General features: G+C 38.0%; 1 protein-coding gene across 1 annotated transcript in view; it reads left to right on the top strand.

The window, feature by feature from the left end:
* The first annotated feature begins 547 nt into the window (after window positions 1–547).
* TTK (TTK protein kinase) overlaps window positions 548–24,719 on the top strand; it is a 29,969-nt gene continuing 5,797 nt past the window's right edge. The window contains exons 1-16 of the mRNA XM_058020638.1: window positions 548–618; window positions 1,909–2,078; window positions 4,295–4,439; window positions 4,714–4,939; window positions 9,120–9,226; window positions 13,177–13,320; window positions 16,426–16,534; window positions 16,651–16,726; window positions 16,808–16,905; window positions 17,409–17,508; window positions 18,227–18,344; window positions 19,665–19,846; window positions 19,964–20,100; window positions 21,514–21,640; window positions 22,729–22,821; window positions 24,536–24,693. Of these exons, the coding sequence (XP_057876621.1) occupies window positions 4,295–4,439; window positions 4,714–4,939; window positions 9,120–9,226; window positions 13,177–13,320; window positions 16,426–16,534; window positions 16,651–16,726; window positions 16,808–16,905; window positions 17,409–17,508; window positions 18,227–18,344; window positions 19,665–19,846; window positions 19,964–20,100; window positions 21,514–21,640; window positions 22,729–22,821; window positions 24,536–24,693 (1,820 nt within the window). The 5' untranslated portion in view covers window positions 548–618; window positions 1,909–2,078. The remainder of the gene's footprint in view (window positions 619–1,908; window positions 2,079–4,294; window positions 4,440–4,713; window positions 4,940–9,119; window positions 9,227–13,176; window positions 13,321–16,425; window positions 16,535–16,650; window positions 16,727–16,807; window positions 16,906–17,408; window positions 17,509–18,226; window positions 18,345–19,664; window positions 19,847–19,963; window positions 20,101–21,513; window positions 21,641–22,728; window positions 22,822–24,535; window positions 24,694–24,719) is intronic.

Raw genomic sequence — 24,719 nt, 5'->3', positions numbered from 1 at the left:
AGGAGCGGGACGCTCGGAGCAGGAGCTGCTTGCAGCAGCCTTGGGCACACTGCAGACACGGCATGGGCCCAGGAACGATTGCACGGAGGGAAAGGTACAGGGAGACGTAACGTTAAGGACACACAACCCAGCGATTCCGTTACTAAATGAGCTTCAAACTATAGCCGGCCATGGCCCAACGGGGAAAGCATTTCCAGATAAATAATTTAAGTCAGCCGGCGCGGCCCCGTCCCCGCGCTCCCCATCCCTCACCAGGAGCGGGCCGCGCCCGCCCCAGCGCGCCTGCGCACCCGCCCCTCCGCCCGGCCCCACAGGGCGCTGGCACCCACAGCCGCCGCACACGGCGCAGCCAATGGGCGGGTGGGCCGCCCGTGTTTCCCTCCTGCAGCCAATCAGCGCTCGCTTCCTCCCGCCCTCCGGCCAATGGGAAGGGCGCTCTTGGGGCGTCGGTCACATTCAAACCGGGGGCAGCGCGCGGACGCGCTCGGTCGGAGCCGCGTCCCGGCCCCGCAGCGGCCTCGGTGAGGGCGGCCAGGCCGGGCCGGGCGGGGGTCGGGGCGGCCGGGAAGGACAGCGAGGGGGAAGGGACCGGGCCAGGGAGCAGCGCAGTGAGGGAAGGTGGGTGACGGGGCCGGGGGGCAGCAGAGGTGCTGGTCTGCGGTGAGACCGCGGGGGTGCTGGGCCGGCTCCTCGAGAGCCCCGGGGCTGCGGCTTCGCTGGGCTTCCGGCCCTGCGGGGAGGAAAGCTGCTGGTGTCTTCCGCCTCACGGTCATTGTTTGTGCCGCATTGCCTCACCTGCTCCGCTGCTGCTCAGTCCCTGTCTTACTTAGCCCAACTTTGTATCCTGGTGTCTTGTCCTTCCTGTGTCTTACGTTAGGGTTTAATATTTTTCTATTTTATTTCTTTCTTAGCGTTGCTAATTTTTTAAAATTGACGACGGTTTTTCTTAGTGTTGGGAGTTTTTGTTTTCCTTTAAAAAAAATTCCTGATTTAGGACTTGTAAACAAAACAGAAGAAAGATGATGCACTTTTATAGATAGTGTTTTTAAAGGCTGGGTAGATGCTTCAGAAACAGGTGTTATTTTACCTCTCCTCTATAGAAGACATAAACTGAACAGGTAGTGTAATACAGTAAATACAGTATTTCAAGACAGGATGCTGTTACTTCTTTTTATTATCAATGAGTATTTTTGAGGGTGTTAGATGTGGACTTACCACTAACTTCTGCTGCCACTTATCCATTTGCTGCTCTCAAGTCTCTGTCCTTTGGCTCCGTGTGTAGTGGGTCTGTAGGAGAGGTTGAAGTTACTTTAACGACTGTGCTTTATTTAGAGCTAGTTCTTGCTGATCTTTGCACTGTGTGTTCTCCCTGTTCCCTGGTTCTCCCTACCCTTCTCTCCTGCAGGCATTTCTGCATCTCAGGTATGCTGCAGTGGCGCTGCTGCAGTTACTGCCTCAGTTCCCATTCAGTGCCTTTTAACAGCGTGTGCCTGCTTTAGGTCTTCACTGTTGTCAGATTTTTGCTATATATATACACACCAGTGAGATTCATGGCAAATGATTTCTTTAAGGGTAATTATGCAGCAGGTTAACAGACAAAGAACGTGTGAATACTTGCTTTTGGTTGAACATTGGCATGAGTAGAAAGATTGCTGGCAAATCATGACACTAAGTAGATGAATATGCCCTTACTGTACTTAGTCTCTGAAGGTCACAGCAAGCTGACACATTTGGAAGTGCTTGTCCTCCTTCAAAATGTTGTCTTTAAGCTTTTTAAAATTCTGTTTTTATTACTGACTAGGAATAGTTTCATTGATTTTGATGAAAACTGTATTTCTGGGATATGGAGATTAGGCAAGCTTGCACAATAAGCTTTCAGTGTTTCACCCATCAATTTTTAATGCACAGAAACTTCTTCAGGATGGAGAACTTCATTTCTTGCCTTTGGATTCTTGGGATCATCTGAGGTAGTCTGGCCCTCATCCATCTTACCTTTTTGACAAGGCCCATCCATTCTTCAGGAGAGTTTTTCTCTGTAACACCTTGAATCTAGAGCAGTTAAAGAGCACACCGTAAATGTAAGTTTGATGTGTATTGTTGTGACTTAAGATCAAATTTTACAGAAATTTGTTTTTCTTTTTTGTCTACTGCATTTGGGAAGCTGTCGCTGCAGGAAGAATAATGAATCTTTGATATTGGTGGGGAAAATATAAAGACTATGTTTAAGAAATCCAAAATCCATATGGGAATTCTTAGCAATTATGGTTGTAATGAGATATTGTGGTGTTTGTTAACATGAGGTAAATTTCTTTTGGTTGTCTTAGTGCTTCAGGTTCTGGAGAAGCTGACTTCATACTTTGAGGGAGTGGGTACAGTTGAAAATCAGATCTCTGTGGATATTCTCACCCATAAAGAGGTGATTTGGGGTATCTGATTTCCTGTAGCCCCTTCTGCAGTGTTTTTAAAAGGCAAAACTGCAATGTGTACTAAAATTTTCTTTATGAAGTGAATAAGTATCATCTGAACAGTGTTAGCTATAGTAATCACCTGTGTAATTTTTAGCAGTGTGATCCCCAAAAGGTGTTTGGATGGGACAGTTTACAGACCCACTCCCAGAACCTAAATTGGCTCTGGGGAGAAAGAGATATTAAAGAAAGTTCCAAACAAGCATTGAAATTAAAATCTATTCAGTGTACACTTTTGAATATAAGTAAGAGAAGGGTTCCTTTATTTGCTTCTGTTCAGTGAACCAAAAGTAGTATTTCAGATACTACTGATTTAGCATAGAGTCTTTAGCTTTCAAAAGATTTTGGGGTGTTTTCATCATAGGTCTTGCCTGAGGCTAGTTGGGTGTCTCTCCAGACCCTTAATGTGCTAAGACCCCTTCACAGGGGTAATGTAGATGGTGCTTTTGCTGGACTAAGTCTTGGAATTTACACAGTGCCACTGTGTTTTGAACCTACAAAACAACACTTCCATATAGACAAGAGCAGGCTTGGTGTTCTTGGCGGGCCATATTTAGGTCAGGATGAACATGGAATATGCCTGCTTTTGCCTTATAAGCAAACTCTTGTAAACATGATAATCTTACAAGATCCACATATCCATAATCCACAGATCTTCTGATTTGTGGTCTTTGCTTGGGGAAAGCTGGGAGCTGGTGCTTTTAAAGACATGCCAGCTTCTGGTGAATAATGCTCTAAAAATTATTTGTGAGACTTCCTGAGAGTGGTGCCTGATGCATTTTTTTAGATAATGGAGTTAAAGGTAGATGAGCTTCATTCCATTCAATTCTTTTTCTAGCAATAATTCATCTAAAAGTAGATCTAAAGTTTCTAACCCACTAGCAATTTTTTGTTGATTTGTTATACACAAGTACAAGAGGACAAAAACAGACATTTCATTGTAGAACTAAACTTAGTCTTTCTTTGAGCCTATTTAATCTGTCTGAAGTGCATTACTTTCCTTGTTTCTGGGCCCAACTTCACAGTAATTACAATGTCAAACCCCCTGAATATGCACTAAATTCACCACAGTTTTTACTGGAATTCTTATGTTCATTAGATGTAGGACAAGCTGTTTATTGTAGGCAGAGAAGGAAGAAATCGTTAGGGTTTTTTTTAGTTTATTTTAGCAGTCTTGCTCTGCTCAGATTGCCTAAATTCTTACCTCTGAGCTATATACATGTATTATCTCAGATGATGATAAACTTTCAGAATGTTGAGGATTTGGCGTAAGTTTCTTATAAGAAGTCTTTGAATCTCTAAACCTCCTTTCAGAAACTTAAAAATAGGTGTCACTTGTCTTTGTCCTTTGAACAGAGGAGAATGTGAATTCTTTTCTGCTTAACCCACTGTGAGAACTAATTGCTGTAACCTGTGGGAAAGAGTGTGGATTAACACTGTGTGCTAAACTAAAGCCAGCCTAATTATGAGTACAGAATGTGATTTCATGTGATGGACTGGAAGCTATTTCAGGCAACACATCATACTCCTCATTTTATTCAAATGCTGAATATACCTGATTGGAAAGGGCTACTGTGGAGCATGAATTAGGATTTGGGTGGATCATTTAAGTACCCATTCTTTTTATTTGTCCAAGTTGTCTTCTGCAAAGTAGTTTACTTGTATAACTACATTGACAAAGGCTTAAATGGAGTATTTGTTACATAATGTCCTTGAGTCTCAAGCTCCAAATGATACATGAGAGGCTTTCCCATAGTAATTCAATAAATCAAAGTGAGCTACAACAGGGTTCTTCAGTAACTCCGTTGTTTTTAACCTTGTGCCTGCAGATGGAGGAGACAGACCTAAGTGAAAGAGGATTGCCACAGATTACATCAATCATGAATAGAGTTAGAAACTTGAAAAACAAATACAGAAATGAAGAGAATATCACAGATGAATTTAACTATACTAAAATCTCAGCTGATACAACAGGTATTTGGTTTTGTTATTTTACTGTCACTCATGCAAAAGATCTTAACATAGACTGAATGAAAGAACAATTAATTGAAATGATTTCAAGTTTAGTGTTTCTTTTATATGAATGACCACTAAGCTAATTTCATTTCTCCTTATTTCTTAGCTCTGTTGCTTCGATCTTGTTTAAAAATAGTCAGTAACTGTCTTGCACAAAAGCTTATAAAAAGTGTTTTCTTCTGTACATGTTTGCTGCTATTTTAATCAATCTCATCTTTTGTTTTTCTGTCAGATAACTCTGGAACTGTCAATCAAATAATGATGACAACAAACAATCCAGAAGACTGGCTATGTTTTTTACTGAAGCTAGAGAAAAAGGGCGTTCCTCAGATGGATGTTAGTGTACTCAATAGACTCATTGGCCGCTACAGCCAAGCAGTGACTGCCTTGCCTGCAGAGAAGTACAGTCAGGATGAGAGCTATGCTCGCATCCTTGTGAGATTTGCTGAGTTGAAAGCGTAAGTATAAATTTTCAATATGAGAACTCCTCATTCTGTTTTTGAATTAAGGCAAGAATACCTTGTTTCATTAGTGTTTTCTGCAACAAATTGTCATTTTGAGTGTGGAAGGTAAGTAGCTTTGGTTAGTCAGCTTATCTGTTGTTGCCTTGTATTTTTTGTATATGCTAATAAACATGATTGTTTAGAGTTATTTGATTTAGAGATGTTAACACTACCTTTTTTCTTGGTTCTTTATGTAAGGTACAAGAGGGAATAGCATGAAATGCTTTTTTGAGCTTTACTTTAGTATGCTTTCTCTCTTACTGGACAAGATCCTCACAGTTTGATTAAGTTAACTGCCTTAGGATAGAAAGAATGTCTCAAAACATCATTCTCTAGTTCCACACTTTGAAAATTAGTTTTGGTTGTGGTCTTTTATTGCTTTATTCAGTCCAGATTCAAGCAGTGTGGTTGTAGAGGTGTGTTCAGACATAATTTGGGACAAGGTTATAATTGGAATTTTTTTTGATAATAGATTCTTTTGTCACTTGAAATAATACAGCAAATATTTTGTGAAGAGCTGTATTTAAACAATGCAGCAATCTAACAATCAGAGCTGAGCAAGTTATTTTCCAGTGAACGTAGCTGATCTTTTTCTTCTATGTTCTTCCTCTATTTGACTTTTGGCATATGGTTTCATCTTGCAGTGTGATAAATATTTACTTCTCTGCACTGTCCTTTGCATGGACCTTGCTGCATCACTGTTACTAAAAGCACACAGTGGAAGTAATCTGTTGAATCTCCTGTTGAGAAACAGGAGTGAATAATGACCTTGTCAGTCTTCAGTATCTTGAAGGAGGAAGGTGGTTGTGTGTAAGTGGAGTAAGGAATCTCTTCCAGAAAGGTTTAAAGATACATTGGAAGATGGCATTCTTATTCAAAGATCAGTTGCTTTTCCTCAGAGCAGAAACTGTTATATAGGTTTCTGAATCCTAGTTTGTGGAAATTCTTTTCCTTAATAGTGATCAAGTCACATCTGTTATCTCATTGTAGGAGAGTTTAAGTTCAGAAAGATTATTTCTCACCTCCCTAATCACTTGGACCTATTTTCACTTGATCTTTAGAACATGGTTTGAAAGGTGGGATACTTTTAAGATGTATGCAAGAACATCTTCAGTATTCTGTGTGATGTATTGCAGACAACAAAACCAAAGGGGCTGTCAGTAGCTTGTTAATACATCAATAGTATGAACAGTACTAGTTGTGATGTCTCACTGAAATACCTTCAGTTGTTTCACTGCTACAGCCTAGGGACCTTTGTGGGAAAGTAATCTGTCTTGTTTCACTATTGAAATGCACTCTGCAGCTGTACTAAAATAACTTCTACTTTAGTAGCCAGCATTGCAGAATTTACCTATCTTGTGAGGTAGCTCAGGTCTGCTCTTTTTGTTTTCTGCTGCATAGTTTTTAATTGGCAGATATTATCAGTCATATGTTTCTTGACATGCCTAATAAAAATTTCTTTTAAAAAGATGAACAAGCCTCTCCAAACTTCTTTTAAAAACTGTACCCACCAACATCTGGTATAGCATCAATCCCACTGGAACTTCACTATAGGATCTCCCTAAATGATGGTTCCTCATTTGGAAATTACTTTCAGATACTAGCTTGTTCTTAATAATTTTTGTAATCTATTACTTTCTTGTCCAGAATAGTGTATAATATCAATTATTTATGTGAAACTACATTTATGAACTACATCTGTAATCTCATCAGCAACGAAATTACTTTTGGCTGGTTGAACCTAAAAACCAACAATGTTGATTGTAATTTTTGGAGATTAACTTAATCAGTTGCTACTTATTTGGATCTTTTGTGTTTGGCATGTTTACTTACTGCTCATAACTTATTGTCATTACTCATAATTCTTTTGTTCTCAATTTCCCTGGTGTCTACACTCTGCCTTCTCTGTTCCTGTCTGTCAGTTTGTCCAGTACTATGTATTTTTTCTTGAGTTTAGGTTCTGTTAAAGAAAATCCTCTCATCTCATGACTTTGTCGAGTGCTAGTTTATTTTTTAGCTATTGCAAGTAAAGCAATATTGGTACTACACGTTAAGTGACACTGATAGGTGCTCTGATACTACCTTGAGTGGGAGAAGAGATGTGCTTTTCACTAGAATTGCTTGCTGTTCTCCCAAATATTCCATGTAAACAAGGTGGAAGAGCAAATCAGCATCACAGCCTCCAGAAGCAGTGGCTTGAGATGTTAGTATCTACTGCCATCAACACTATTTTGTTCTGATTGTAGAATGCTTAGTGCTTAGAATGGATCTTGAAGATCATCTAGTCCCAACCCCTCCTGCTCTAGGCAGGGACACCTTTCACTAGACTAGATTGCTCAATAGACCAAAAAGCTCAAGGTTTTTTCCAGCCTGGCCTTGAATGCTTCCAGGGCTGGGGCATCCCCAGCCTCCCTAGGTAACCTGTTCCAGTGTCTCCAGGATTACCTCTTTATTGTGACTACCATAGTTTAGGCCACCTAGCTGAAGTTCCTTCTTGCATTTTGTACCCATTTTTCCTAGTTCTGCCACTAGAGTTCCTGACAATAAGTCCCTTTCTGGCTTCCCTACAGGCCCCCTTCAGGTACTGGGAGTTTGCTATGAGGTCTCTATGCAGTCTTCTCCAGGTGACCAGCCCCAACTTTTCTAGCCCATCTTCATAGGAGGGGTGCTCCAGTTGCCTAATCATCTTTGTGGCCCTTGTCTGGACTTGTGCCAACAGGTCCCTGTCCTTTTTTTGTTGGGAGCTGAATGTCGTGTCTCAGGTGGGATTTCCCAAGAGCAGAGGGGCAGAATCACCTCCTGTGACCTGCTGGCCATTGTCCTTTTGGTGCAGTCCAGGATTCTGTGTGGCTTTCTGGGCTCCAAGTACCCACAGCTGGCTCATGTTGACTTTTTCATCAGCCATCACCCCCAAGTCTTTCTCCCCAAGCCTGCTTGCAGTCACATCTCTGCCCAACCTTTAGGTGAGAAACTGGATTATTCCGTTCTTGGCACTGGACCTTTTTTGTCCTGGTATCTGTTTTAGCTGCAGTCTGTCTGTGCCAATACCTTTTGACCTGTTGTGATACCAAGATTGTCTGAAGAACCATTGAGTGTGCTCTGAAATAGTTGAAGACAGTAAATGCTTCTATGATTTTCTGTTGTACATTTTCAATGCCAAACCTCTTGTGGCATGCTTCTGGCTGTAGCACAGTGCCACCAAGCGTGTGACACTCGGTGCCTATTGCTGGTCTTGGGTCTTGTTCTGTGTATTGCTATCCAAGCTATTGCTGCTTTCTACAGGAACCTGAATTTTAACAAGCTCTTTGAAAGTGAATGTAATGCAGTACAGCTTGATTTCTCTGGCTCAGACTTTGCCTGCACATGGGTTATTCTGTGCCTGTCCTATTGTTTTGGATGATCAGAGCTGAGTTCAGTTAACCTATGTGACTCTGGTTACATGCCTAAGTTACATGAACAACTTCTTTCATTCAAAATTTCATAGAATTCTACTGAAAATGTTCTTTACCTTTCCATGTTGTATTTTTCTGTACTTTTATTTTGAGCCATGGTCATAAATTTTTTGCTCTTCCCACTTCTAAGTGGTACCTTTGGGTACCTCTTGAGTCAAGGGGGAACTTAGGAAAGAAATCTTTTATCTCTTGATTACAGATGTTGCTGGTAAAAGTGTTAAGCTCCTTTTTTTTTGTTGTCAGTTGAAACATAATATTAATGTGTTATGTAGTGATGTAGATTTAGGCCTTTTGTGTCTTGACTGGTATTTGCAGAGGCTGTAGTTGCTCTCAGATATTTAAATGTTGGTGTGCTGTGTGTAAGCATGAACCTGCTCAGCAATCTGGCTGAATGTAACACTAGGATTAAAATTTGCCAGAAGTAAATGAGCTATCAAGTATGGAAGAGCTTAAGGATTGAGTCCTTTGGGTTTTGGGAAGGTTCAGTTTGATGTCTTTCAATAATTAGAGTTTAAGTTTCTTTGACTACTTGTAGTTCACTGATTACTCTAAGGAAAAGGGAAATCTTTAGCCTATAGGTGGGTTACTTTTTCAAAGTTATTTAAAGGCTTTATCCAGTACATGGAACTTCATCCTTCTCAGGCTCTTCACCTTGTATAACTGTGAATGTGCTTTCTTTACAGGCTTCAAGATCCAGAGGAGGCACGGGACCAATTTCATCTAGCCAGACTGAACTGCAAGAAATTTGCTTTTGTGCATGTGGCTTTTGCACAGTTTGAGCTATCACAAGGTGTGTAAAAAAAAAACAAAAACAACTAAACTTGTTTGGTGTTGTATTTCTGTTTTGTTGTTACAAACTTCTGCTCCCTTACATAATTTGTAAGTAAACTGATAGGTATTGAATCAGAAAAATATCAGGGTTTTTTAAATTGAAATTTACTGAGAATGTGTGTTCACTTTTAAAGTGAGAATATGCACACAGATCATTGGGGTTTTTTTCTGTTTTAGAAATAACTTTCAAACTAGGTGAAAATTGTTAATAGTTTCTACTTTTCTAATTTAGATCTTGCAGTGGAAGGCTTTTGAGTAAGGCTTCTCCTGCATGGAAGGAGGCTCAAATACTTTGCTTGCTTGTGGAGGAAATTCTGTCCTCTTCCAAAAAGCATTTGTAGATTGTTTTTTATTAAACCAAAATACACTGCCAGTGTGCAATTTGGTTGCCCTGGTACTTGCTGGCAAGGCTGTGTTGGCTGCCCACAGGCTTGTAGGCTTGTGTTTTTGGATCTTTTCTATCTTTTGTTTCCATGGGTGATTTGAGCAGTGACATATTTTGCCCTGGGTATTTCTTCCTTTGACAGTTTGCTCTGTATAGAAAGACAAGCACATTCCATGAAAGCTCTTTTCTTATTTGAATGGAAAAAATTTGATGAATATATTAATTTTTTGTGACTTGTTTTCCTTCATGTTTTTTCAGTATCGTGCAAGTTATTGTGTATTGTTGTATGTTGTATATATTTCTCATACTGCTTAGTATGAGAAATTCTGCCCAAACTTAGCTACACTAAATAAATTAATCTGTCTATTCAACATTCTAGATTCTGAATACATTTTACTGGTTATCTGTCTGTCTTGTTTATTTTCCACTGATAGTGGTTTTGTCTATACATTTTTGCTTCAGTGATACTTTTTAACTGTATTTTAGGATATTGTTTAGATGCTCAGTGTGTGGCCCATGAGGCAGAGCCATTTTGTTAAAATCAAAGTCGATACTTGTCGCAGTCGAGGCGGTCACGACATAAAGCAGAGACCACAAGCAGTCTCAGTTGGTAACACTTGGCAACAGTTTATTAATGAAAATGGCTGATCTTTTATACACTTTCCAGTTGTTTACCCTTCCTCTACCTTAGCTATTGGCCACAATAATTCAATACCATGCCATTGGTGAAAAGTTACTCTGACTCCACCTAACTTTCTAAAAACGCTTCATCCAGCTGCAAAATGCTCTTATCTTCCTTCTCTTGATTTCCTTGGTTACAGCCTTGGAGAAAGCTCCTTATCAGCTTCTTCTTCTTCTTACTTCTCGCTCCTTTAGCTAACAGGCCTGCTGCTAGCCCCTTCTACAGATACTCATTTGTCATCTGAGATTTTCCAGTTTTTCTTTTCTGATGAAATGATTGGCATTAGAGCAGGAAAGGCCATGAACCAACTCCCCCCTCCCAGAAGTACATGTTATGTTCTGTGAATGACTCCTGTACAGGATGGGGAAAAAAAAGACAAAAATTTGCATGTTTGTGTCTTGAAATTACAGTTTCTGTGTTATGCCTGAGTCAGTTATCTGACCAGTTATCTGACCAGTCTTGTTCTAATATAAACCTATGGTATTGAACTTCTAAACAGTAGTAAAAAGATGATGATAATTTATTTAATGAGCACTGGATGTTTATTGAAACGGATAATTAAACACTAATTCTGCAATAACAAAGATATTGTTAAATAAGTGTAATAAAACCTATTGTGTAATTTAATAAAGTGTAGAAATGCTGCTACAGGTTACCAGTGACTAAATTCATCCTGTAGTTATGGGATGTGTCCATGCAGTAGTTTACCTTACCTTGACAGTAAGCAATCAACCTAGAATGAAGTGCTAATCCCAAAGGAAAGAAGCCAGTTATGATCGGCTTTGTTTTATCTGCAGTGTGCTCTCTGATGTGTATCTGTTACCCTTGAGCTGATCTAGGTGTCCTTTAGTAATGTGTATGGAGCTGCAGTGTCCCTGCTGGGTGCTCAAAGAGGATTAGTGGGACACGTGAGTTGTAAATTGTTACTTAAGAGTGCTGTTCCTTTTTCACTGTGTCCACTTAGGCCAGAGGGAAAGGAGGGTAATGCTTTATTGCTTCTTCATCCCAGTGATTTCAGCAGTGCTTGGCACACCTGTCAGTGCTTTCTTTTGCATTAAGGAGAAAAACTTAATTGCACCTTCTCTTCCTTAGCTCACAGTTTTGCTCAAGATAAAAGCTCAAGTTGTGAAATTAGATTTGGTAAATTGATGTTGATTTCTTAATAATTGAATATTAGTGACCTGGAAATGGGGTGACACAGTAAAGGTGCCATTGTGCTTTTTGTGGCTCTTTTTTAACTAAAATACTGAGTAAAATTTCATTTAAGTCCCCCAGATGAAGAGTTGTCTTGTCATTACTTGGGTACCTTGGGTGGTGTGTTTGAGGATGATTTGCTGTGAATTGGTCAGAACTCATGACCATAAAACTCTACTCTTGACTGTTTCAAATCTTATGCCAGGGTGCTTGATTCAGGCTTTTGGCATCTGATAAAGTGGACTGGTTGGAATTCAGAAATATTTCTGGCTTGATTTTGTGCCTTGGTTCCTCATCTGTTAAGGAGGATGAAACAGTTTTTCACATACATATTTTGATGTCATGCTCTTTCTTACTCAGGGTACTAGGAGGAATTACTTCCAAGTAGCAGGTCTTGTTGAAGCAATGTGTGGTTACTAAATATAGCAAAAGGTAGAATCAGAATTCTGGCTAAGGATTCTTAGAGCCTATCCGCTTTGCTAATGACTTAGGAGAAAAAACAGTATTGGACTATATGGTTAAAAAGCAATTTGTAACAAGTTAGCACAAAATTTATTTAAATGAAATTATAGTTCATCTAATTTTACTGCTTCCTTGCTTCATGTTTGGCATTATCCATTTAATATTCTTAAAATAGATTACTTAAAGCATAAGTTCCTGGTACCTACACTGCCCTTCCACCTTCCTGAACTACAGGCAACAGTGATGTCTAAGTTCAATTATGAGTGGAGTTTTGAGTGCAGGTGACATGTGTATGCTATTATGCATATACTTGAGTATTTCTTATATATGTAGCATAAAGTTAAGAACCAAGTGGTTTGTTTTGCTGCTTTGGAATGGAGGAAGAAGGGCATTTGGGGTTTCAGGGGCATTGACAGCTGTAGCAAACCATTGCATCATTTTGCCCAGATGTTCTTCAAACCAAGTGAAGTATTGTGGTTACAGTACACTTTTTTCCTTATTTGACTTTTTCTAATAGATGCCTATGTACATGTTTACATATGTAAATTGACTGCTTCAATATGGTTTGTTAACACATTCCCTTTCCCACCCCAGCTCTCTTCAAAGTTCTCTGTTTATGCCATTTAGTAATGTCTAAAACTGTAATGAAAACATATCCTTGCTTTTCTTTCCTCTTTTTTTAACTGTAGTGCTGTCTAGAGTTGTTGTTTTACTTCACAACAGCTGGTTTTAAATGTGATTTCTATTAAGTGCATTAAAGATGTTTGATAATATATGCATAATACAATTTTTACCTGGTCAGGTCTAAATGGAAGTCCATAGAAGTCATATTCCTTGCTGATATGACAAAAAAAAAATTTAGAATGAGTACAATTTACTCATTCTAAAATGAGTTCTACTCATGTAAAATTTACAATGAGTACAAATAACACTAAAAAAAATACTGAATACATATTTTGTGACTTGGTGTTCAATTTAATGTGTGATTTGCTTTTAACTATTTCCAGGCAGTTTCCTTAAAATGGCAATGTAAGGGGAGGTGTCCCTAATGAGCAATGGCTTCATAGAACTATGCAAAGTGAATATAAGACAACATGAATGTAACCATCTTGTTAAAAAAATCTTGCCCCAGTGTAATTGTTTTTTTTACTTCTGTGATTTCTAACTCTGTGCTTCTTACACTTAGAAAATGAGAAGAAGTGTAAGCAGATCCTTCAGAAAGCTGTGGAGTGCTCTGCTGTTCCTCTGGAATTGTTGGAAACTGCTCTGCAAAACTTACACTTGAAAAAAAAGCAGTTACTCTCAGATGAGGAGAAGGAGAACTTTGCAGGTAATTGCAGTTTCTTAAAATACTGGTTGCTTATGCATGTTGTGATTCTAGATTGGAAAAAATCACTAGTGTTTGTCCCTTCTAGATACAAACTCAGAATCTCTATTGCTCAATAAACAGATATATTTGTCTGTATTATGAATCTTATTCTTTCAATGCTTGTTTCCCTCTTCAGTGCAGTGACTGCAGTTTGCAGGAGCTGTGCTGTGGTCAATCCTGTGATTCTGCAGAGGGTGTTCCTCTGGCTGTCAGCAGGGATTTGCAGTTTGTAATAGAGACTGACAGCTCTAACTGTGAAGTAAGAGCTACTGTTGGTAGAGAAGAATTGCAACTGAAATATACAGACTAAACTATATTATATAGGTTGTTTGGAGATGTATCTTGTGACAGACTGGGAAAGCTTTGACAGTCATTTCAGTGAAGTCAAATCTAGGAAAAATAATCAATTTCAACTTTATTTTGGACAAAACCCATATGTTTGTCAGTACAAAACTGAAGTGCTTGGCTGTATTGTAAATCCCAAGTGATCCTTTTTGATGGGTATATAGTTTCAAAAAGGGAACAGTTATTTCTTGAAGCTTTCAAGAGATACATTTTTTGGAGTGGAATTGAGCAAAAAATATGGTTTGACTTCAGCTTTGGAGTGTGTGTAGCTAACTCTTTCAAGAATGATGTCTAACACTTCGATATTTTTGCATTGTGTGAGGACAGGATTAATGTGAAATAGATCTGATTTAATTTCCTTAGGGATATGTCTTCAGGAGTGGTGTTTGAGATTTCCTTGGCACCTATTGAATCAATCTTTGACTGAAACACTAGTGGGGGTGAACTCTTTTAATAGTATTCAGTTATGGCATTCATTTCTAATAAACTCTATTTTCTGTCTTATTCTGTTTATCATTAATTGGATATAGACATCATAAACACCACTTCTGATGTACTGTGCCACAGGAGAATATCTTGAAGGATACCAATGCCCTTCATGGATTGTATCATTTTTTGCTGACATTGACTTGCTGCTGCAGGGCTAAGGAAATACCTGTGAGAATGAATGGCAAAACCCTGCCTGCCAGTTAGGAAGCAGTGAGCTGTGGGGCAAGAGTAGGCTCATTTATTTTTTCATCTATATTGGTTTGTAATTAGGTATTTGAAAAATGCAAACTATTAATTTAGTTATTTAAAGATTAAAGTTTCGAAGGTAAATAACACCAGACTTGAAATATCTCAAACTCTGGGACATAAAAGGGGTAAAACACTGAATTTGGCTTTAAGTGAATTTGTATGGTCCTCTGGAGCAACAAAGGCTATTTTAGTATATTGGCATTTAGGTATGTTTTGTATTACCATTTGAAGAGCTGCTTTTGAAAGTTTTATTTGAAAATATGAATGCTGTATATGTAAATGCATTTGTTCACAGCTTCAAAAGATTGTACAGAATGTTTTTGACAGTTACATGCTGTTAGTGTTGTGATGCAAATATAAACCATGCATCAAGTCTAGAAACCTTTGGTCTAATTCCTTTTTTCCCTCTTTCATTCATGCACAGCAATCTAAATTATTTCACATACCAGGTGCAATCAAACATGTTCAGTTGGGAAAATGGAGTTTAGTATTTCAGAAATGGAGAACCACTTCAGAATTGTTTTGAGTGGAAGAAAGCATTAGGTCATGGGTCCAGCTGTGGTAAGGGGTATCATAAGAAGCAGGCTGTTGTAGACTGTGAAGGAATAAAGGTATTGTAGATCACCAGCTGGCTGTGAGAGTCCAGTGGCCAGCTTGTTGGTTTAAAAATAAAAATCTTTGGGGAAAAAAGTGTGAGTTGGATTTGTGAGATGACGGTCCTGGGTTGGTAATAAAACACTGTACACTGAGGCATTTGTTTTATTTAAATGAGTGGTTTGGTCTATTGGCATAAGTAGTTCATAAAATGTTAAGTATTGGAAATAGCCAATACTGCATTGTTCATCTACTAGAAGTCTGATTTCTGGTTGAAAGTAGAAAAGGGATATGGGAGAGTTCAAAAGAAAAGTAAAATCCATTTTAATGAGCTAAAACAAATTTAAAACTAGTAAATGCTATATAAAAGTCCTTAAATTGTGATTTATTGGAAGGCTGTGGATAGCTGTGGATCTTGTTGGTTAAGCAGACAATTTCCTATACTGACAATTTCTTGTACAAGGCCTGTGTGATGTAAAACATCATATTATATAGTGTCTCAGTTAGAATCCTTGAATGGTTTGGGTTGGAAGGGACATTGAAGGGACATCTAGTTCCAAACCCCTGCTATGTGGCAAGAATACCTTCCACTAGACCAGGTTGCTCAAAGCCTTCAACCTGGCTTTGAACACTTCCTGTTGCCTTTGATTTTCTTTTTTTTTTTTTTTTTGTAAATATGTTCTTTGGTGTCTGTCTTAAAAAAAAAACATGTAGCATTGAAGAGATCTTAATCAAAATAACCAGATACTAATTTACATTTTTGAAAAAGGATTTGTCAGAAAAATAGCTGAGTTCAAGTGATTGTTTATCTGAAGGTGCTTAAAATAGCTTGTACTCCACATTGTTCCCTAAATGATGAATTAAACTGTGTTGTAATGTGAATGTGTGTTCATTAAGGTGTTGATACATTTTCATTTGTGTATTCTGAGTTGTTGTGGTTTCTTTGTCTCTAAGAAATGACCTTCCCTTCACCTGTAGAGAAAAATAATGTAGAAGACAGTGTTGTTCTGAACTGTTTATTTGTGGGTTTGAGGCTCTATAATGACTTTTCAAATAACTTGAATTCTGGCTGTGTTTATATCTGAAATATATACTTTCACAAAGTTTATTAAGTTGACTTGACAATTTTAAGATTAATGTACAACTTCATAAAACTACTGCTTAATATTCATTGATCAAGCAAGAGTCTCTTCTGGATTAAGATGGGGCTGGTGAATGAGCTTTTTGCTATTGCCTGCTTTGATACTCCCTGACATTGCACAGCTTATATGACCACTCTCAAATTTGCTGTCAGTGAGATCAACTGGTTCAATTTAACCCAATTAATTGCTTAGAATAACTTAGTTGAATTTGTCTGATATGATCTGAATGTAACTATTTTCCCTACAGTATCAAGTGCACAGGAGTCTGGACTTCAGAATATAGGTGGAAATCACAGAAGCTTAAAAAAGAATGATTCTAGTGAAAATTCTTCAACTATTAACAGATCTTTATTTAGGTAATGTCTTAATTTCTTATTTAATGCTTTATAACATCATTTAAACCAAAAGTAAACACATACACTGCAGTGTTGTGTGTTTTGTGGGTTTTTTTGTTTATTTTTTTTTCTTTTAGGGAAGAGAAGTCACAGGAGCTGGGTGCTCTAGTTAATTACCACAATCCATTGAGACCACTAAACAAATCTAACCAGGTAAAACATGTAACATTTTCTTTAAAATCTTAAACTCTTTATTTTGCTGTACACACCTGGTAACTTTGAATTTGTTCTAAGATTTGCCCATTTGGGAGGATTCCTATTACCCTGGTATCTGATGATGGTGATGACATGGAGGATTCAGATGTCCCACTCACGGCCAGTGTTACAGAGAGGTATGGTTATTGGATTTACCTACAGCACCACAGACTTATACTTTTATTGGGTATTTATTGGTGGAAATGTCAAATTTGACCTGAAGGATAGAGACAAATAGTCAGTATAGTTGCAATGGGTAGTGCAGTAACCTACTTCAAATCTTATGGAAATTCTTTGTATGAAAGCATGTGAAGATGAAGAGAAAGCGTGTTCTCAGTAAGCTCAAAAGAAATGGAAGTTAAAGTGGAAATAAATTTTGTTCAAAATATTTAAGCTTATGTAGTCCAGTTTTTTAAAAAAAGGAGAAAATACAATCTTGTAACTCAAGATATTTTTAAATCCTCATTTTGTTGGACTTCTTTGTATTGGTTCTCACTTTGCTGGCTGGACCTGCTTTTCTGCTTATTTGAAACTTGTAACCAAAAATCTTAACAGAACTACTTTTTTCATCTCTTTCACAAAAAAGACCATTGCCCCACTGTGTTGGCATGTGATGTAACTAAGAATGTTACTTCAACAGGCAAATGTCCAGCTCCAAACAAACAGCCTTTGTTGCACCTTTTCCACCATCAACACCGAAACCTTGTGGGCGTGATTCATGCAGCCTGGGAGATTTGCAGGTAACTTAAATGTTTTTTAAATACATGAAGGAACTCTAGCTATCCTATGATATTACTAAAAAAGATAATAACAACTTTTTCAATTCAAGAAAGAAATAATGTAGGATTTCCCTTTATGTAATCATTTGTGGATAGAAACATTCATTATGGCTTTTAAACTTGAAATTTGTTATGCGCAATAGGGCATTAAAAAAGAGCTTTCTCTGCTCCTATCAGATGTACTGTTCAATGGGAGTGGTGTTTGGAATATGATTTATGAAGAGGAGATGAACAGTTTTCAACTTGACTATAGGACCTTTTTCAGCTGAAGTCATGAAGTTTACCATGGGAAGACCCTATTTAAGGAAGTCAATTCAACTCAGTGCTCTATGGAGCCATAAATTCCAGCTTTTGATAGAGATTTTTTTCATCAAAAACCAAATGTCTTGCATTACTATGTCTTATATTTTCATGTCCCATGTCCCCATCTGCTAAAAGAAAATTCCAGAATAGAAAGCACTTAGGCCTTTATTATAGAAACTGGATTATGAAAATTCAGAATGTGGATGTATTTAAAAATAGCATCAGTAATAGTTGTCTGTGTAACCTGCACAGTTCCCTGAGGCATGTTTGCCTTGCAGTGCACCTGCCACGTAACCACCTTAAGGAAATGGCTTTTGTGTACTACTCCTGAGTTTTCCTTTGATTCTTTTTTTAAGATGCTTTTTATGTTCTTTAGTCCTTACAAGAAAAAACAGCTTTGCAAATGTTGGATGAGGGCAGCTCAGAAACAGCTACCAATTCAACTGTAACTCTCAAAACCAAAGTGGATGCAAGTCTTGTGACGAAAAGAGCAGGTAACATTAATGTCATGTCTGAGTAGTTTGAAATAGAAGGAGCATTGAAGATGTGCTATTCTGTATTTTTAAAAAAATGTGTTGCTAAACAAAATGTTTTCAAAAAGTGGAAATTACTGCATTATTAACATACCTTTGGGGAATAATTCTTCAAGTTCTTTTAAAAATGATTTTGTATTTCAGAAATACTTCACTTAGATATTGCATGGATTTTGACTGTTGTGTGAAGTCAGCTAAAAATAGGCATGGTATTAGATTACATTCTGTTGTCTTTCTGGAAAATGTTGTAACCAGCTTGGATTTATCGCAAGGATTTCAGGGCTAGTTAAATCTAGAAAGTTGCTATTATTTATTTACCAACTTCAACCTCCTATGATTAGTTGCTAACTACTTCAGTGTTTCATCAGAAAGCTGGTTCCCTAAGTGGTGTTCTCATCCTGCTGAAAAAATTAGGTGAAAATGTCTAATATTGCAAGAGTTAGATTTAGGATTTTATAAGTACGTATGTATTGTAGGAAAGAAACATTACAGTTGAAAAAAATGTAATTTTTTTGAACTTCACTGTCCCCTCAGCTCCTCAGTGAGCTTTTCCCACTGACTTGCATTGGGAACACTTTGGTTTCAGGTCATAGTTGCCCTGTTTGTGCTTCATTCATGTTTCCAGGTTAAATGTTGGTTGAGGTAGTCGAGTCCTTCAGCAGTTGACTTGCACTGAGCTGCTCAGCATGGGATGTTGCTTTCTAGTAATTTGAAAAGAAAACTTTTCAGGCTTGTGAAGGAACACTCTTAAGCTGCGCTGTTTGCAGCTGGCACTGTCACATCCCACAATTTCACTCTTGTGCTACCTGTGCAAAAGGAATTAGGAGAAAGTGCCAAGTCCCTTTAGGCCTCTGGCTTCAGCCATTGCACTTGGATTATAGGTTGCCTGTTGTTGCAGACAACAGACTTCTAATTTGGAGTATGGTAGTAAGCTTATCTTTACTGCTTTATAAACCTGCTCAAAACCCCGGGATGTTGTGGTATGATTTGTGAACCTACTGTCATTGCCTGTGTTGGTGTAGGAAACAGTTGCATCTCTGTTACTGTTACAGTGTTATTCTAAGACTTTTTGAAGAAAGTTGCCATTTTACTACAGTGAATTGAATATGCAGTTGAGGACTTCATTAACGTCTTTTAAGGCCTAATTCCAGTAAATCATCTGTGTTTTTAGTCTCATCTAGAAAATGAAGTAAAACTATTGTAGTAACTTTTCAAGTGTTGAATATTGATTCATTTTAATAGTCTGGGGTTTGTTTGTTTGTTTGTTTTTTTTTTCCACAGAAAGTAAAGTTCAACATCTGGACCTGAAGACACCAGAGCCCAGGAGTCTGGAAAGTCAACAACAACAATCTAGTTTTGGTGAAAGCTATAGAAAGCAGTTGGAGCAGATTAAATTAAACTGTGTTAATGCCAGAAAAATAATGCCAGCTCAAGAGGTGTCACAGAAAAGCTGCTATGGAGAGGTAAAGTAACAAAAATGTTACATGTGTGCTAGCAGCCTTCTCACGTTGAAGAAATTATTTCTGTGTTCTTAATTGTGGCTCCTTGTGTGATATAATATCTTGCTTTGCCCTTTGTAGGGAAAACAAATGAACATTGAACAGTCTGGTCATCCTGTTTCAAGACGATCATCACCATCAGATGCTTTTTCTAAGAAAAGTGACCCATTGCACGTTTATGGAACACCAAGCACCACATCTAATGATTATATGGCCTGGTAAGCCTACTATAAGGTGGTAGTTGATCTCTGGAAAGGTTTAAGCAGGTTTTTACAGGGTTTAAATTTTTCTGTTCAATAGCAAATATTCCAAGTGCTTCTGTGAAGTGCCTGACTTTGAGATTCAGATTGCATTTAGGGACCTTTGCCTTTTTGGGCAGCTTTTCAGCATTTGAATATTTGCCATCAAATCAGTAGAGCCCTAGTAGAGCGTTTACCTTTTTCACTGATGCCTGCTACATGACACTTTCTTTTGGATAAATTATGCAGCTGAGAGACTTTTTAGATTGATAACGATATATCAGTTTATTTCCCATGATGCAAGTGTCTGAGGTTTTTGAAAAGCTTTTGGATAAATCCAGAAGCTTGTGGAATTAAGCACTTATGTTTGGAAACTATAGCATTTGTTTATCCATGTTACCTTAAATAAGGCATAAACCCCTATGCCTGTGTTGGCAAACCTTTCTAATTATATGATTACTTTTTGTTTTCATAAGTCTCTAGGATGAATCATATAGGTCAAGGTTGTATGCTGAGTAAGTACTGTTCCTGTTGGTAAGACCTCTGTCTCCATAGCTGCAGAATTCAGACTGTAGGTAGGGCATGAACCACGTAATTTCGTGAAGGAATGTGATAATAGTCCTTGAATAAATTCTCTTTACTTGGTTTGTACTCACTAAATATGCAGAATTGCTCAGTGTTTCTATTTCTCTATTTGGACTGGTTTCCTTTTTTTTTTTTTTACTTCTGTGATTTTACTCTACCAAATAAATTCTAGTTATATACATTTTTTTCCAATTCTGATCTTGGCATTAGTTTCTGTAAATACAATTGGGGAAAAATTTAGTATGTTTAGAAATATAACTAAAGAGATGGTAGACACATCAGGACAACAAATAAAAAAAACATAGGATTTTTTACAATCTTTTGTTTTCTTAAATCAATGATCTTTCTGCTCATACACAGTGTAGCTAAAACTCTCAAGGCAATAGTGAAAGTTTTTGAAGTTGTTTGTTTTAATATGCTTACTCTAAAAATAGGTAATCTAAGAAGTTTTTGAATAAATAACAATAAGCTGGGGAAGAGTAACTGGCTCAAGCTCTTAGTCAGCTCTTCTAGCTTTATAGTTCCTTCACTTTTCAGTTGCTGGGAAGTGCCAGCTATTATCTGAAGATAGTGAGTTTGTGTTCTTAAAAGTATTTGCTAAGTATGTGATAGTTTCAGTGTACTTTTAAAAGGACTTCTAAATGAAGATGTTGAAGCAGTCAATGATAATTACTGAATGAAGTGGAGGCTTGAGCTCTTGCTAGTCACTAGGGTTTAACTTTCAAGAAACATTGAAGATTTCAACTTTGTTGTTAAAATAATCTTAGAAAAAACAACTAATGCAGATACTGTTTATTTTTTTGTTAGTTTCAGCACACCAGTTGTAAAGGACAAGTTTCTGCCAGGATGTCAACTTTCTACTCCCTACAGCCAGTTCCCATATTATTTACCACATACTCCAGCAACTCCATTTCAAAATCAAGTTGGCTTGCAGGTAACAATTTTCTGTCATTTTAGCACATATTTTCATTGGGAGCTACTTTGGGTAAAATAAATGTGTGTATATATTGTTTTCATCTGAAGTTACTGTTCATCTTCCTGGAGGACTAATGGAAAGTAGTCTAGTATTCCTAAAATAACTTTCTTTGTATGTATGTCTCAATTTAGATGACCTAAGTCAGATGTTTAAAAATCAGTTCAATTTTGTCAAAATGCTGGAGCCTTTATGTCTAAGCCTTTTCTAAGCAATCTAAGCCTTTTCAGGTCTATCTTAATGACAGAGAGAAGAACTAGAGCCTCTATTTTTGTTCTGCAGTGCTTTTACACTGGTATTACCCAGTACAGTACCATTAAAGAGAAGCAGTGTGTGTTGAAAATCATGAGTTTGAGGGAGGCAAAAGATTGCATTTCTCCTCCTTTTTTTTTTTTTTTTTTTTTAGATTTCACAAATTTTGATACATTTGTTGTGGCCTGACATAATGTAAAAATGGGTTACCTTAGATGTGTTGCATATTCAGGTAGGAGCCTTCCCAATTGTAGATAAAACTGGAGGATAGGTTTAAGTGTCCTACCAGAGGATAAGTATTGATAAATTAATAAATCAAACTTGAGGCCTTTCTATGGCTTGGTGTAGCAGATATGGGCAATGCAGGCTGTTTCAACTTCACACTACTGCAGTCTTTTAGCTATTAGCTTCAAAAAGAATGGTAGATGGTTTCAGTACAGCTCTTAAGTTTCATGCTGAGACTGAAAGTCTCTTGGATAATGTAGTTTCTGACATTAGATGTAAAGAGGGAGGTGTCTCTAATGATTTGGAAAGCCTTATTAAAGAAAATCCTTTCCTTGATTTCCAGTGTGAGGAGCATTGCACCTTTTGCCTGAGTGCAGTGATGTTACATGCCAAATGTTGATCAGTGTATGGGGATGTAGCTTTCATTTGGAGTTTCTTTACTGCTTCTAAACAACCTTATCTTCAGAAAGAGCAAGACAACTTAAAGCATTTTAATGTAATAAAAAGTAGAGCTCTCAAGTTCTGTTGCATGTACCAATATTTATTTCTTAACCTTTTCTATGTGTACACAGGTTCCAGCTGCTGTACCTTCACATGAATGCCTTGTCATCAATGGAAGAGTTTATACAGTGTTAAAGCAAATAGGTAGTGGGGGCTCAAGTAAGGTAAGGTGCTCCTTTATCCTTTTAGGCAGTCACTCATTTACACAGAGTACAATCTATTATAAATGTTGAAATCACCTAATGAGTGCCTAGTATTAACATGTACACAATATTTGACCCAGGGAATCTAGAACTTTGCTGGTGTGCCATGCTTAGACTTTTTGCTCTTGAAGATAATTTCTGTGGTAGAGTAAGCATTAAAATTCCTGGTAGAATCAGCTGTTCTGTTGTAAGAGATGTGCTGCATTGTGTACATCCTAATGTGAGAGGCTGTTGTTTAGAGCAGTGTGATTACACTGTTGGGAAATGGGTGACTTTGTAAAGTTGATTGAGAGCCTGAGGGAGACAGACCATCTCTTAACTACTTCTGTAACTTGTGTGAGGAGTAGAGTTGTAGCTATGTCTGAAGTGGTGAGTGAGATGCATTTTACATGGAAATCTGGGGTCATGGGAGCTTGGGAAACAATATTGGCAAAATCTCTTGGGCTTGTTATAGTCCCTTAGTTTCTTAACAGCATAAGCAGTTTAGCTTGATGTAGTGGGGGACTATGTCAAAGGCCTTACAGAAGTCCAGATAGATGATATCTCTATCTCTTCCCTTGTCCAGTGATTTAGTCCCTCCCTCACAGAAGGTCACTGGGTTGGTCAGACAGGCTTGCATGTGGTGAAGCAGTGCTGGCTCTTTCAAATCACCTCTCTGTTCTCCATGTGTTTTAGCAGAGCTTCTAGGAGGATGTGGTATCCTAAGGACACCTAATTTAACTGATTACTTAGAGGTCTTTCCCTTTGTGAATCCATGTTGACCGTCTGATCGTTGCATTTCAGTTGTACCCAGTAGGATATTCTCTGTAATTTTTGCAGCAACTGAGGTTAGGCTAACAAGTTGGTGGTTTCCTGGGTCTGCCCTCCCGTCCTTCTTGTCAGTTGGATTAAAATTAGCCAGCTTGCAGTCAGCAGGGAACTCCAGAAAGAGGAGCTCTCTGTTGCCAGTGTATGGTTGTAGAATGAGGTAGGATGGCAGGGACTTCTGTGTGTCACTCTCATAGTCTGCTTAAAACAAGGCTCAAATAGAGCAGGGTATGCATGAGGTTTTGTGTTTAAATATTGCCAAGGATGGAGATTTCACAGCCTATCTGGACAGGCAGTTTTCCTGTTGGTCTGTATGACAGTGAAAAAATCAAAACATCCAATTGTGATTTTCCTTGTTGTTAGCTATGTCTGCTGCATCTCTTACTTTGATGGTTCAAGAGGAGTCTGTCATACCTTCCCTTTAAATAGCTGAAGACTGCATGTAGGGTTTCCTGCAGCCTTCTCATCTTAAAGACTAAATGACACTTTGTGCTCTCAACCTCTTCTAATGTGCTATGTGATCTAGCCTCCAAATGATCACGGTGTGACAAAGTGAATGTGTGAGGGCAGATCAAACCTTTATCTCTGAGAGTGTTATTTCATAATCTTTATCTTAAGAACACTGCAGACTCATGATGTACTACACCTGGTGAAATACAATGTGGCACCAAGATAGCTTCTGATAGAGGGTTGTTTCTGTTGTAACTGGTGTCTTTGATTTTTTTCATGCTGACTTGGTATGAATTTCTTCATATTGTTTCTTCCTTTTGAAAAGGTAGACTTTGGTATTCAGGCTGAGTTGAGATGAAGGACCGTGGTACATGTGAATTAGGGATGAATGAAGCTATTAACTGACACTGTTTTGTAGGTGTTTCAAGTACTGAATGACAAGAAGCAGCTGTATGCTGTCAAATATGTGAACCTAGAGGAAGCTGATCAACAGACTGTTGAGAGCTATAAGAATGAAATTGCTCATTTGAGTAAACTGCAGCAACATAGTGATAAGATCATCCGCCTTTATGGCTAGTGAGTAAATACTAACTTTATTTAAT

Source organism: Melospiza georgiana, chromosome 3 (genome assembly GCF_028018845.1).
Source record: "Melospiza georgiana isolate bMelGeo1 chromosome 3, bMelGeo1.pri, whole genome shotgun sequence".
Taxonomy (NCBI): Eukaryota; Metazoa; Chordata; class Aves; order Passeriformes; family Passerellidae; genus Melospiza; species Melospiza georgiana.
Note: the sequence above shows the minus strand (reverse complement) of the source record. Positions and strands in the feature narration are given on the sequence as shown.